The sequence below is a fragment of the Martes martes genome, assembly GCF_963455335.1.
Source record: "Martes martes genome assembly, chromosome: 16".
NCBI lineage: Eukaryota > Metazoa > Chordata > Mammalia > Carnivora > Mustelidae > Martes > Martes martes.
In genome coordinates, this window is record NC_137904.1 from 9,490,845 (window position 1) to 9,505,705 (window position 14,861).

Genomic DNA, 14,861 nt, shown 5'->3' on the forward strand with positions numbered 1-14,861 from the left:
AGGCCATCTCAATGGTGTGTTCTTACTTTGCCCCGTCCCATCTTTTCTGACTCGTGTCTTAATTACCTATAAGTCTGGAAATGACGAACTCTGAGCCAGTCACTTGTTATCTCACCTTTAATGCCTGGGCAGCTGCTCTGGGCTCTGTGGTTTTGTTGGCAGGGAGAGCTTGCATGTGTCTGGCATCAGGGCTCCAAGCAGAAACCCTGTATATTCGCTCCATGTATGTGCTGAATTTGGCCTGAGGCTGGTGGCACCCGGCACTTCAGGTGTATGGACTAGGGCTGTGGAAGACAGAAGGCCACAGGGCCATCCAGGTGGAGCTTTTGCCCTGACCAAGATATCTCTGAGTCTCCTCTTCTGGGGATTCCGGGCCACTGACACGGTGTAGTTGACCTTGGTGTCCCCCGTAGCCAGGCAACTAGGCAGCCAGGACCTGTGTACCAGCCCAGGCTGTGTGCCCCGGGGCTGCACACACACACACTGCTCTCTCCCCTAGGAACCAGGGCCAGCCAAGGTGGCTGTCACTAGCAGCAGCAGTAGCAGCAGTATTCCCAGTGCTGAGAAGGTCCCCACCACCAAGTCTACACTCTGGCAGGAAGAAATGAGGGCCAAGGACCAGCCCGATGGGAGCAGCCTCAGTCCCGCTCAGAGTCCCAGCCCGAGCCAGCCTCCCGCTGCCAGCACCCTGAGGGAACCTGGGCTGGAGAGCAAAGATGGTAAGTGGGAGCCGGAATGGCTCGTGTGCACGCCTGCTCTGGTGGCCAGCCTCACAGTGCTGGAGCAGGCTGCCATCCCAATGCAGCTGGCACTGAGAACTCAGGGACACTGAGCCCTGGGCCTCAGGCTCCTTCACCTGTGTCCATCAGCACTTGGCAGGGCCTGGCCTGGGTGGGGCTGGGATTCCTGGCCTCCGGCCTTGGCCTTGCCCCTCTGACTCTTAAGTCCCATCTGTAAAGGAGGAAGGTAGCACCTGCTGTCTCAGCCCCGGGTGGGTGTTGTGAGAATCAAACCCTCTGGAATGAGGCTTGTGGAGGGAGGCCTCTGGTTCCTGACCCCATGGCCGCCCTGTGTTCCCGGCCTGGAACCTGGAAGCTCAGTGTGTCCTGAGTGCAGCCTCGTCCTTCTCCTCACTGTGCCATCCTGCCAGGCCCCCAGGTGCTTGGGAGGCTTTGCACTGCTCTCTCCACACTTAGCACTTTGGAATCGCCCGAGCAGAAGCAGGGCAGCAGTCTCCGCCTCCCTGCTTTAGGCCCCGGAGGGCTCTGCATGACATAGGCTGGCTTTTCCTATTTGCATTTTGTCCAGCTCATTAAAGACGAGGGGACAGTTGGGACTGACCCAGTTCATTCAGGCCAAAATGCATTTAGCAGCAGCTGGGGGTGAAGCAGCCTGAGTCCTTCGTGGGTAGTCCCCATGCACTCCTCTCGTTCCTGCGGAAGTCCTCTGCCTCTTCCCTCCCCAAATGCCCTAACAGGCTGAACAGCCAGTTAGCCCTTGATTTCCTCCTTGATGTTTGGTAAGAAGTGGTTGTTGGTGGGCATCTCTCCTGGGCGGGGATCTTGCTCTCCCAAACTGGCCCCCAGGCTAGAAGCTTGGGAACCCCCTGACAGTGTAGCAGATGCAGCCAGCTTAGAGTGAGATGGATGAGGTGCATGTGTGGGAAGGACATTTGGTTTCTGTCCCATGATTCTGCCCTTGGGTGAGCCTGTATGGGTGGCTGCAGAGATGGGAGGTAGAGAGATGGCCCCTGTTTGGATCTACATGGGCTCTTTAAAAAGTCCCCAGAAACCAAAGGTGGCAACAGGCTAAGTACATCTTCTGACTCCCCCTTCTCTCTTCCAGAGGAGAGCACCATGAGCAGCGACCGCATGGATTGTGGCCGCAAAGTCCGGGTAGAGAGTGGCTACTTCTCCCTGGAGAAGACCAAGCAGGACTTGAAGGCCGAAGAGCAGCAGCTGCCCCCGCCGCTCTCCCCTCCCAGCCCCAGCACCCCCAACAACAGGTATAGTGGCCCCGGACCGCCCTCCCAGGAGCTTGGTCATCCCCTTCCTTCCCCAGGTTCTCGAACCCCCAGCCGAATGGTCTGCAGCAGCTCTCGTGGCTCCCTGGACGTGGCCAGCCGGCCCCCCACCCACATGGACTCCGGCAGCGCTGGGGGGCGGGGAACAGAGAGACCGGGGCACACCTTTGCCTTTAAAGCCAGCAGGCAGTATGCCGCCCTGGCCGACGTCCCTAAGGCCGTCAGGATCAGCCACCGAGAAGCCTTCCAGGTGGAGAGAAGGCGGCTGGAGCGTAGGACTCGGGCCCGGAGCCCTGGCAGGGAAGAGGTGGCCCGTCTGTTTGGCAACGAGAGGAGGTAAGGAGTGGGTTATAGGGCCACACGTGCCATGGACACACTCCCCCACCTGTACGCAGTCTTTCGTGTATACTCACATTGGCCCTTACACTACACGCTCACTCTCTCCTGTGTCCTTATAACATGCTTTTTACACTTCACACACGCAGACACACACACACACACTTTGACATACACACTTCCGCGTTCCCTAAGCCTTCCTTGGCAGGAGTGCCCTTGTCCTCCCTTTCCGTTCAGAGCATGTGGGGAAGCTTTCCCTTTTGACCCTAGATTCTAGTCACAGAACTCTCAGGCCCCGGTAGCCAGAAACATAGCATCTCTGGACATCCAGACCCCTGGGCCAGAGGCTGGCTGCTTCCTGTGAGTGCCTCTTGGCACTGAGACCTTAAGGGTCCCCTGGTGTGTTCTCAGCCACCTGGGCCTTGTGTAGCTGGATCTTTTCCTTCCTGGCCCATGTCTGTCCTCTGAGATGACCATGGAGGCAGGAAGAGCCTGGAGAGGCAGATGGTGGCAGAAGTGCCCCTTGCCCCTCCAGTCTTGGGCACGGGTGAAGGGCATGAAAGGCTGTGGGGTGGGCAGCACAGGGAAGCTGGGCAGCCTGTGACGTTCCCAGGTGCCCTGGAGCATCACTGCATCCAGGCTTGGCTGGAATGTGAAACGGGGAGGCTGGCAGAACGCAGCTTCCTGCAGAGGTACAAGCTTTAGGGAGGGGACCTAGGACAGGGACTGGGACAGAGGCGTGGTCTGAAGAGAGGAGTGCTCTGTCCTCCCTTCTTGTTCCACTGGCCCTGTGCTTCCCAGAGAGCTGGGGAGAAAGCTTGGTTCCATGTCTGAGGCCCTGTCCTGGACCAGAGTGCTAGAGTGCCCCCTTCTGATAGGAGCTTCCATTCCTGAGTCTGTAAATGGAGCCTTTGCCCTGACAACAGGGTTCTTACCCGGGTCCAGGGATGAACTCCCAAAGGTCCACGAACCCCTCTAAATGATTCAAGAGTCCATATGTACATTTTTCTGGGAAAAGAAAAGCCATAATTTTCATTAGGTTTCCAAAGAAGTTCATTTTGGGAGGGGGGGAGATTCAGACCTAAATTCCAAAAGTGTTCCGAGTGTCCCCTCCACCCTGCTGAAGCCTAAGTAAAGCTCAGAATTGGGGCATGCTATGGGGACGGGGCAGGGTGGCAACGGGCTTCCCCCCTTGAGGGGCTGGCCGCAAGCAGGATGCCTTTCCTTAATATACACTTGCTCTCCCAGAGCCCTGGGGTCCCCCTCCAGAGTAAGGAGGAGATGCCCAGAGTTGTTGGTCTTAAAAAGAGAAGAAAACAGATGTGCCTAATTCCTAGGCAGAGGGAGAGGGAAGCTGACCTATTGCCTGGGAGGTGACCTGCAAGCACTTGGCTGTCTTCTTGTTTGGGTAGTAACCCGAGAGGTCCTGTGTCACATCCCAGTGTGTGGACATAGAGATGGGCGCTCAGAAGTGGGGAGACTCCTCAAGGCAACAGCCTGGTACAGCAGAGCCAGGACATACGTCCACTCTGGGCCTTTAACTGGGAAGAGCCCTATCCCTGATGTGACTAGGAGAGGGCCAAGGCTGTCCTTCAGGCACCTGAGTAAATATATCAGTGGAGGGGCTTGCCGACACTGAGGAGGCCTGTGGACCAGGGCAGGGGAGACTTCACGCTAGCCAGCGGGCAGACCGCAGGTCCTGGAGGCTCCTGAGTGGGCAGCTGGGCCCTAGGGTAGCGGCAGACCAAAGAATTAACATTCAGCACACCTGCTTGGCTTTGAACTTGTTCTTGTCTAGCCTCCTGGGGTAGACGGCATCTCCGGGACTTTACTTTCTGCATGCTCCTCGCAACCATGACATGGGTTTTCACTGGGTACTGGCACCCCTGGAGCCCAGCAGCTCTGCATCCTAACACTGTAATGTCCCTTTCTTACCCTAATGACATCTGACTGGCTGCTGTCACTTTGCGAGGCCTGCGCTCTGGTCCCAAGTAGCCCTCCCTGTGCTTGATTGGATCCCTGGGTCCTGGTTGAATAGAGCAGAACCGCATATTGGCAGGACATCCGCCGCAGCTATCCAGAGTGGCCGCTGAGCCCAGCTGCCCGGGAGCCCGGCTGGGGAGATAGCGGGGGCTGCTTTCCTGACAAGCCGTGGCCCCGAAGGGAGCCTTTACGGGCCGATCCTCTCTGCTCTTCGCGTTTGCTCCAGAGCTTTTAGAATGTTTCCTGGATGGTGAGTCACTGCTGAACCAGCCTGGGGAGGCTGTAGCCCTTGTTGAGTTCTTGATGACTGACACCAGCACTGGCTCTTGTGCAGTCCTCACGTCCTGGGGTGGGGAAGCGGAGCGGAGGTGCAGGTGCCTCCTTTCTGTGCCGTCCGCCAGCCCAAGGAGACCTCTGCGGCCACGCCTGTAGTACCTCGGGAGCCAGTAAACAGGCTGCTCGCTCGCTTTGCCAGATAAGCCGAAATAAGCCATGGCCGACCGGCCCAGAAATCCCCGCTGTGTGGGGAGGCTGCACTAAGCGCCACTTTCCTTTCCTCGGCTGACTCCTCTCTCGGCAGCCCTGCAGGCCTGCAGCATGCGAGCCGCGTGGGCCTCAGTGGGCCGCTGTTCTGCGCGGCCTTCCTGCAACTTTCTGGGTCGGTTGGAAGGGCTCTCATTCTGCAAGTGATGGTACCTAGCTGTGTGCGTGGGCCTGGAACCCTCCCCAAAGCCCTCTAGGGTGGCGGGGCACACGACACCCTCTGCCTGACCAGGCCGAGCGCTGACAAGAGCCTCCTGTGGTTCCCAGGCGCTGCCGCTGCTGCCTGAGCTTCCCGCGCTGGCTCGCTCTCTGCTGTGCTCCCTCAGCTGCGGCCCCCACAGGCCTGGGAACAAGCTCTGTGCCTGGAGGAGATTCCCCAGAAGCTTAGGGCACCAGAGCTCAGAGAGGAGCAGAGGGCCCAGGAGCCCCGAGCCTTCTACACTTGGGCTTCAGCCTTCTTTGATGCAGAAATCCTCAGAGATCCATTTTTAATGGTAGCCCTCCCTGAGTAAAAGCTGGTCTCTTGGCAGGGTCTCAGAATTTGAGCCCCTTTCCTCTTTTTCCTTTAGAGTTAGACATTAGTCTTCGGTTAGATTTCAATCTTTTGGGCTCAGAGGCCCTTGCTTCCCCTTGACTCTCTGCCATTAGCCCAGAATGCAAGTAAAAACCCTTCCTGTGAGGTGACCTTAGGGCACTTGCCTGGGTGTCCCTGGGAAGACAGGCCTCTGGTTTGGTGACATGTTAATATTGTGTAAAAGGAAGGGAGGGAGGGAGGGAAGGAAGGAAGGAGAAAAGAAAAGAGAGAAGAAAAGAAAAAAAAAATTCAACTGAGTAAATTCTAAAGATCTTCTTGGCTTTATTCAACAATTCATGAATCAGGCAGCATCCCATCTGTCAAACAGAAAGGAACTCCAAAGAGCTATACAAAATAAAGGACTTTTATAGGCAGAAGAGGCCAGAGCAAGTTAACAGCAAAGAGTGCATTGTTTCAGACAAGGTCACCTTCCTTTGACGGCCAGCAGAGGTCTCTCAGGTGGATTTACCCCACTCATGCTGACTAGTAATTCCAATTTGATTAGTTTAAGATTCTGCTCCTGGGAGAAGTTGAAACTGTAAGTAAGTTTAACCACCATTTGGTGACTCGGGCATAGCACAGTTGACTCTATTCTGGGTTCTGGGCCTGTTACCTTTTTTAAAATTTGTTATTCTTTTTTTTTTTTTTTTTTTTTTTAAGCAATTGCCCCCAACCTCCCCTTTCTTTTTTTTTTTTTTTTTTAAAGATTTTATTTATTTGCCAGAGAGAGAGAGAGAGAGAGTACACACAAGCAGGCAGAGAGGCAGGCAGAGGCAGCGAGAGAAGCAGGCTCCCCGCGGAGCAAGGAGCCCGATGCGGGACTCGATCCCAGGACCCCGGGATCATGACCCGAGCCGAAGGCAGCGGCTTAACCAACTGAGCCACCCAGGCGTCCCACACCTCCCCTTTCTTAAATTTTATTTATTTACCTATTTGCTTAAGTAATCTCTACCCAGTGTGCACCTCAAACTCATGACCCCGAGGTCGGGAGTGGCACTTTAACTGAGCGAGCCAGGTACCCCACAATCCTCCCACTTTTGTTCAGATTCTCAGCTTAACTGAGTGGCGTGATCAAAATTTAAAACCTTAGCACCACTCCCAGCTACTGCTCAAATTCTTGGAGTTTTTGCTGTTTCTCCGTGTTAGTCACAGGTCATGACGTTTTTTGCTGAATCCCTGTGGTACTCACAAGTCACAATTTCACGTTCATATTTTCTTAAGTCAGTTATCCTTTTCATTGCATTCTGATGGTCCAGTCTTAAGGAGATTATTCGCTTTGTGGTTAGCGGCTGCAAACATGCGTTTAAGAGACTGTAGTGCATGAGGGAGACTACTATGGTTATTTTAAGCAGGATAATTCCCAGTGTCTGGAGTGTGTTTCGGATCCATGGTCCCCAAGACCCAAACCGACCAAAATCAAGTAACTCAGAGAAAGCCCTCCCCAAAAGGAGTCACTTTTTTTTAAATGAAGTGTCTTTTTCAATGATTTTCATGTAGCTGGGTTTCAGATTTCCCAGAAGTATTCACTTAGGTGCGGTAAATGGCACTGAGCACAGCACGGACAGTTCCTTGTTTAGCTGCAGGCTTATCAGGGGGTAGCCTATTACAAAGAACAACTTCGGCCTTGCAGAGATGGGGACTGCTGCTGAGATCTTTCTATAACTGGGGGCAGATCTGATTTAGGTAATCACAAGAACATGGGAATACAAATGTACTACGATTTGCTTAGGAATTTGTGTCCAGTTGGGCGAGTACAGTTATAATCGTAGAAAGGTGAAAACAAGGCGCTAGATGTTCTGGCTGTAAAAGTCGGATTGTGTAAGTGACTCCTAAGTTCAGGGAGTCCATTGGGAATAGAAGGGAAATTGGTCACAGGGAGGACCAGGGGGTCTCTAGTATCATGGACTGGTAAAGAGCTCTTTTTATTATTAAATCCAGCAATCTGGAAGATTGTCCAACCCCTTGCCCTCCCTTAGTAATGGCCTGAGAGATATGGGTCGTGGCTTTCTTTCCAGACCCGTGCCAGAGTAGAGTAAAGAATTTCATTTCATGTTTAAAGAATGAAGTCTTGATCTTGGGGAGTGAGGAGGACTTGGAATAGCCCTTGAGAACTGTCTTTGTTCTTAGTGATTCCAAATCAGAAGGATGGCATAAAATCAGAAACATTAGTTTGGAGAGTCCTAGCTAGATATTTGCAAAAACTAGAAATCAGGAGCCAGTCCAGGTTATTTATAAACAGGTATGGAGCAAAACCTCAAAGACATTTACAGCTTAGAATCTAATATCTACAAAGATGCAAATACAGTTTTTCTCTCTACAGTTATTCCTATTATTTTAAACATCATCACAATAAAATTACCTTGTATGCTTTAAACTTACCTGATTTTCTAAGTGCGGTAAGAATAGTGATCTACCATATAAGCCCTTTTAAAGACTGCTTTGCTGGAACTTTGCATAAGGAATCTCAGATTGAATTCTTATCTGAAACCAGGAAGCCAAGCCAAGGACTCCCTCTTAGATTTTACCTACAGTATCTTTAGTTTGGGTGACTTACTGTCTTCTCAAAGTTTCCCCCAAATGTTCTGAGACTCATAGGCCTGCCGGGAATTGACCTTCTTTACTCACCTGGAAGGCTTCCAGGAACCCCGTAAGCAAGGTGCCAGCCTGATTTGTCTAAGCAGTTCTTTAAAGCTCTTTGGCCATATCTGAGTCCATGCATATTTCTAAAATAGGACGTTCCAGTCAAAGCCTTGGTAATATAGCCAGTGTTTCCATCTGTGTCCTGTTACAAGGAGAACAGATTTTTATTGAACTTACACAAATAACCGAGTATATTACCATGAAAAGAATATCGTAGAGTTTACAAATTCTGGAGGGATCAGTAGGGAGAAAAAATAAATGTTTCATCTTTGTTTACAAAAGTATGCCCTACCAAATTGCTGTAGGTCATAGATCGCTTAAGTGAAAATGTTTCCCTAAATCTTTGAAAGTAAAACACTGAGAAACTAACAGTGTTTCACACAAAAGGTCATGTAAAATTATAATCATCCTCAGTTCATTCAGCCCTATGTAATTCATACTAATTCTGCTTGAATCCACTGTTTCCGTTAGTTCTAGAAATTCTTCCTCAATTCAGTTTTATGGCCTTGAAGTTATGAGAAATCTTTACTTGTTGGTGTACCTGGGGGTCTCAGCCAGTTAAGCAGCTGATTCCTGATTACAGTTCAGCTAATGATCCTGCTTAAGAGTCTCTCTCCCTCTCCCCCTCCCCCATTCTCTTTAAAAAAAAGGGAAAGGAAGAAATCTTTACTTGTCATAGTCCTTTCCACAGACACTTCTGTGAAAGCATCAGAATAAAACGATAACTCTTTGTAAGTGACAGAAGACTTAAAATTGTCCAGAGTTAAAGATTAGATGAGAGTTCATTGTAATGGAAATAACAGGAGACTTGGTTATTTTGTGATATTCACCATTTAAGATAACAGCTGGAATTATGACTGATAGTATTGCATTAGGACATACCAGAACCTAAGAAGGTTTAGTATCACTGAATTGATAATGCTGCCCATGATGATGTAACATAACAAATAAGCCTAATTTGGGAACATCTCTCTTATTTTTAGGATTTTCAGGGATCCTCTGAAAAATCCCAAAGTTACTTCTAGGTCAAGAAGACTTCATTTGGGGGGCACCTGGGTGGCTCAGTGGGTTAAGCCTCTGCCTTGGGCTCAGGTCAGAGAAGGCCTAGGTAAGAGGTACAGGGAAGACCAGGTAGACCATTTACATCACAGAGGCATAGGGAAAGAAAGTAAAGGCCTCCAAGAAAGACTTTTGTTTCCCAAGGCCAAAATCTTCACAATACTTAGAAGGCTTTAAAGAGATATGGAGGTGGGTTTGATGTTGGTTTAAAAAAAAAAAAAGAAAGAAAGAAAGAAATGGACTTCAGATTGCTTCTGGAGCTGAATCTCTTGTTTTGTGAAGATTTATAAGATGTGGACAGTTGCTTTAATTCCTCAAAGAATTGGGTTGGAACTTAAATGATATCATAAGTTGGTTCACCTATCCAACTGCATTATCCTCAGTTTGCTTCTTTTTATCAGGGAGGAGCTTTCCAACCGAGATGGAAATCAAAATATTCCTGTTTTCTGGATTTGGAACTGTTCATCTCTGGAATGTTTTAATAAATCCTTTCACAGAGGCTTCAGATGCTGTTTTGTCTGGGTACATGGTTTCATTTAGCTTAGGGAAGAGGCCTAAGAAAACTTCCTATCAGGCCCTGAGTATCAGCTTCCAGTTTGGCCAACTTCTGACCACAGAGCTATTTAAAAGCTCCTTCTAAATATCTTGTCACTTTTCAACCAGGACATACAGTAGATGTTTCTGGTAGTAGTGAATAGCCCCCCCCTTCAATGTAAGAGGGGACCCCACGGGGGTATAAAAGGATACTTACTATCTTCCCAAGATCCAGAGTTACTCCAAGATAGCCAAAGGAAAGAACCAGCAACCTGCATGTCCTGTTCAGGCAGAAAACCAAGCCAGATTCTTAAGACACAAGACAAGCAAGAAGGCAGTAGCTGTCCCTGAGAAAGAAAGGATCAAGACCAGTGTGTTTGGTTTTGGAAAGAAAAGGACGGTGAGACATTTTATTTTTGTCTTTGGGCTAATGGGGCATTGCAGACAGCGATTCAGGAGAGGTGACTCTGGTATGAATTCTCACTTTTCTCTGGCTTCTACCAGTTTTCCCAGGATCCCCTCTGTAGTCTCTGGTATCTACCAGAATTTGGCAAGATTTTTTGTTAATTTTAATTTTAGTTTTTCTTGGCTGTTTAAGGGAATAACATAACACTTTATCAGAAAATCCCTCAGAATCCCACCAACTCTGGGAGGAGCCCATATGGTGGGGGGGAATCTCCTTCAAAGGCAGATATGGGGGTATTCAAGTTGATATTGAAGGATTTAACCAGAACCTTTGAGGACAAAATTTTTTATAACGGCCCAGTTGCTTACAAATGATATGCTGATGTCTGGGCAAGTGTTTTGATGTTGTACTCCTAGGAGAGTGTAAGGGGGAGGCCTACGTATTGTTTTAGGTATCTTTTGTGTCTTTAATCTTTTATTAACCTTTGCAAAAAAAACTGCAATGAAACTGTTTTGGAATCTTGAAGCCTTTGGAAGCTTTTGCATACCAATTAAAATAGTTACTCCATTCTGTTTGCTTGATTTAGAACCCTTGCTTCTCAGTGTACTTCTTAAATAAATGATCTTGTCTAATTGGAATATTCCCATATTGGCCATCGTAAATCTACGTTATCTTTAGCAAGATTTTGCATTTTTGTAGATATCTATAGCTTCTGGGACTATAGTTCTTAGCCATAAAATAAGTAGATGTGCTAAAAGTTGGTGTGCTGAACTCCGGAATTTTTTTTTTTTTTTTTAAGATTTTTTTTTTATTTGAGAGAGAGAGAGAGCATGCGCACCAACATGAGCCAGGCAGGGAGGGGCAGAGGGAGATGCACACTCCCCACTGAGCAGGGAGCCCCACATGGGGCTCAGTCCCAGAACCCTGAGATCACGAACTGACCCAAAGACAGACACTTAACCAACTGAGAACCACCCATACACCCCTCAACTCTAGAATTTGAAGATCCTATTTCTTCTAGCTAAGCCTGTGAGTCTCCCAGAGCCAAATTAATACCTAAAGGGCTATGCTGCTGCGTTAGGAATTCTGTGGTGGTTTACATGGAAATTTTTTGAGGTTGGCAGGTAACCCAGTGTCACCATAGTGTCCGTTGTATGACCAGCTTACCCTAACACAGGAGTCTTAGGGTTAGCTGGCAAACGCTCTAATAGGTTTTTGTTTTGTTTTGTTTTTTTAAAGATTTTATTTATTTATTTGACACACAGAGAAATCACGAGTAGGCAGAGAGGCAGGCAGAGAGAGAGGGGGAAGCAGGCTCTCCGATGAGCAGAGAGCCCGATGCGGGACTCGATCCCAGGACCCTGAGATAATGACCCAAGCCGAAGGCAAAGGCCTAACCCACTGAGCCACCCAGGCGCCCTCTAATAGGTTTTTAATGCTCGGCCTGTGCCCATCAGTTTTGTAGCTTTTGGCTTCTGAGAGTCTCATCCACAATAGCCTTTACCTTGTGTGCACCTTAACCCGCCAGCAGGAACTGCGATGTGACTAACCAGCGAAAGGCTTTGCGCCACCAGCAGTTCTCACTGTGGAGATGGGCACTCAGGGAAGTACTGAACCGGCAGACCCCAGAGAGTGGGAACCGTGGCCCGGGTTTCCCATCAAATGAGGAACTGTGGACTGAAGTAGCTACGATTCCCAGCATGGTCTAGTCAAGTGGGGGACCATAGAAAGCCAGTTAAATGCTCAACGCCAAGAGAGCAGAGCTCAGAACTAGGAGGAACTTCCCGTGGCCCTCAGAAATGGTGAGAAAGACAGAGACCTCAAAGGGTTCGCGCATACCACAGCTAGCTGTTTCTGATTGTCCTCGAAGCTGTCTGAAGTTTCCTTCAGGTCCCACCACTGCCACCAACCCTGTGAAAAGAAAATTCAACTGAGGAAGTTTTAAAGATTTTATTGGCTTTATCATTGATTCAGCCCCCCCATCTAGCAGAGAGAAAGGAGCTCTGAGGAGCTGTACAAAGTGAAAGACTTACAGGCAGAAGAGGGTGGGACAAGGAAGTTCTTGGCAAAGTGCATTATTTCAGGCAAGGTCACCTTCCTTTGGGGGACAGCAGGGGCCTGTCAGGCAGAGTACCTCACCAGTGCTGACCGGGTGGCTTCAGGTTGATGCGAGTTTAAGATTCCACTCCTGGGAGAGGTTGCAAGTGTAATTCTGTCATTTAGATGTCAAGTCTGAGTTTATTGAGTGGACTTAGCACGAGTGACTCCCATTTGCGCCTTATCTCTTTTTAAAACAATGTCTAAGTCTCAACAGCACCTCCCCCCCCCCCCCACCGTGGTTGGTCCCCAGAGGTGAGGACTCAGCCTCAGGACACGTGCCCCACCTGGCCTCCCTGCCTTCGGCCGCCATGGCCATTCCTTGTGACTCAGGGACAAGGATGGCTTCCCCTTCTCAGCGATCACCTCGGGTTTTTGTTTCTTTGATTCTTTGGATAATTTTGATTTACCATTACTTGATTTAAAAAGCCGTCCCTTTCCGTGTATTCATTTTCCAGCCTTCTTTTCTTTCAGGTCTTGCCCCTCTCCACCTTCTCCTGCTGTGTGGCTGTGTGACGTTACTCGCCCTTCCTTCGCCTGCTTCGCTCCCATCTCCGCTCCGTCTCCAGCCATAGATGGCCTGATGACGCGCCGGCCTTTTCACACGAAATCAACTTGCTTTGTTTTTGTTTTAATTTGGTTTTGATTCTTTTTACTGTTGGCAGAACCGATGTTAATTCATGGGCCTTTTTCTTGCTAAATTTTGGATGCCCTGGGGTAGGGGCTGCATCATGATCCGCTGAGGAATGAATGCCAGGAGCGCGGAGGCTGTCACCCTCCGAGGTGGTGGTTGCCTTCCCATCATGTCTGTGGCTCAGGAGAGGGTGCCAGGCGATGAGCTGTGTGATTGCCAAGCGTGTCAACAGATCGCGCAGGGGCCTCCAGCGTGGGGGGCAGAGGTCAAGGATAGGCCTGGGGAAAGGGAAGGCCCTGGCCCCTGAGCTGCTGCCAGCCCCTGCATGGCTTCCCCCTCCACGGTGGTGGGACAGGGAGCTTGGGGAGGGGAGTCAGGTGGACTGGGCCATCGTGCTGTGCGCACAGCCTACGCACTGTGTGGGAGGGGAGGCCCAGGGAAGGCGGGGATGGGCCAGGCATGGCAGTGTGGGCTGAAGGGGCTCCGCTGCAACTCAACACCTAAGCCCGCCTCAGGCTCGCGGGGGCGGCCCTGTCTCCCCTTCAGCGGCCTCGTGTCCTCTCTTGCAGGAGGTCCCAAGTCATTGAGAAGTTTGAGGCCTTGGACATTGAGAAGGCAGAGCACATGGAGACGAACTCGTCAGCCGGGCCCTCACCATCAAGTGACACACGCCAGGGTCGCAGTGAGAAGAGGGCGTTTCCTCGGAAACGGGTGAGCGCCTGGGGTCCGGGGCCAACGCTGAGGCCCGGGCAGTGCCGTGTGCAGCCGTGGGGCACGGTCAGCACGTGGCCCCACACCTTCTCACAGGCCCCCCCAAACACACACCTGGACGCACTGCTGCTGGGCTTCCCACTCTCGTTGCCTAGTTGTTTGCTCGTGTCTCTCCTCTTCTCCAGTGAGTGACTTTCTTGAGGGCAAGGCCTGTCTTCTGCATCTTCCTGTCAGAATTTCATCCATTTCTGCTCAGTGCTAGTCTGATAAGCCTTAGATCCCAGGTCTTAGCTAGAGCTGCTCTCTTCCTCTCTGAGGCAGCCCAGCCATGAGGCTGAGCACCTTCCTTCCTCTTTCTTTCGAGTGGCAGCCATAGCCCTTGCTTCTCTACTTAGTCCCCGGGCAAATCCCTCTTCTGAACCCTCCTCCTCCTCCCGGGCAGCCCACCCGCCTCTTGTGGCCCTGCTGTGTCCGGTCTTCATCTTCCTCTCCACCTTCTCTTTGGGTTCATGAGGTGTTTTGCTGCCGGCTGCCACAGAGTCTGGGGCTCTTTGTTCTGTGACCCCAAGCAGCCAGGGAACAGAGGTGCCACCAGGAGAGTGATGGTGGCAAGTGCATCTGAAAGAAAAGTCGGCTTCAACAGCTAGCGCGTCTTTGAACCCGCCGTGTGAAGTGGGAGGCGCTGGACTAGGAGTCCCGGGACGCTGACTCCGGTCCCCATGCTGGCCCAGACTTGCCATGGGACCCCAGACACAGTGCTCTCGTCCTCGCCTGGGAACAGTCTTGACCTTCCCGCAGCTCTGGCTGCTGGTGTCCCTGTGCCCCGCCGGAGTGTACTGGCTTGTACTGACTGGCGGCTGCTCTCTGCCACAGGACCTCCCCAGCGAAGCCCCCACAGCGCCTCTCCCGGACACCTCGGCCTCCCCCCTGTCTCCACACCGAAGAGCCAAGTCACTGGACAGGAGGTCCACGGAGTCCTCCCTGACGGTGAGCCCAGGCGCCCGCGCACCGAGGCCTGGAGACGCTGCTCCTGCTGCTTCTGTCACTTGGGGTCACTGTCTGCTTATGTCCGTGCGTCCATGCTGGCTGTCCCCTCTGCACTGGCCTTTGTGTCTGTGCATGGGAAGCAGATGCTGTGTTTCTTTCCCCTTTCTGGATTCCATGGGCATCCTGAGCTCTGAAGTCCCTGGTGGAGGAGGCCACTTGGTCAAGGCGGCAAGATCCTGACTTTGGGGAACCAGGGCCACAGCAGGGAACCTCTGTTCTTGTTTTGGGTGCTTGTTTCAGCCACATTTTGCATGCAGGAGCCCCCTCTTGCCGG

General features: G+C 51.0%; 1 protein-coding gene across 4 annotated transcripts in view; it reads left to right on the forward strand.

Moving 5' to 3' along the window:
* MPRIP (myosin phosphatase Rho interacting protein) overlaps window positions 1-14,861 on the forward strand; it is a 142,152-nt gene that overhangs the window by 91,678 nt on the left and 35,613 nt on the right. For 3 of the 4 annotated variants that reach the window (XM_080825802.1, XM_080825803.1, XM_080825801.1), the window contains exons 6-9: window positions 500-719; window positions 1,846-2,005; window positions 13,399-13,540; window positions 14,414-14,527. In XM_080825802.1, the coding sequence (XP_080681928.1) occupies window positions 500-719; window positions 1,846-2,005; window positions 13,399-13,540; window positions 14,414-14,527 (636 nt within the window). Of the gene's footprint in view, window positions 1-499; window positions 720-1,845; window positions 2,360-13,398; window positions 13,541-14,413; window positions 14,528-14,861 lie in introns of all 4 variants that reach the window. The other variant, XM_080825800.1, reaches the window with a different exon arrangement.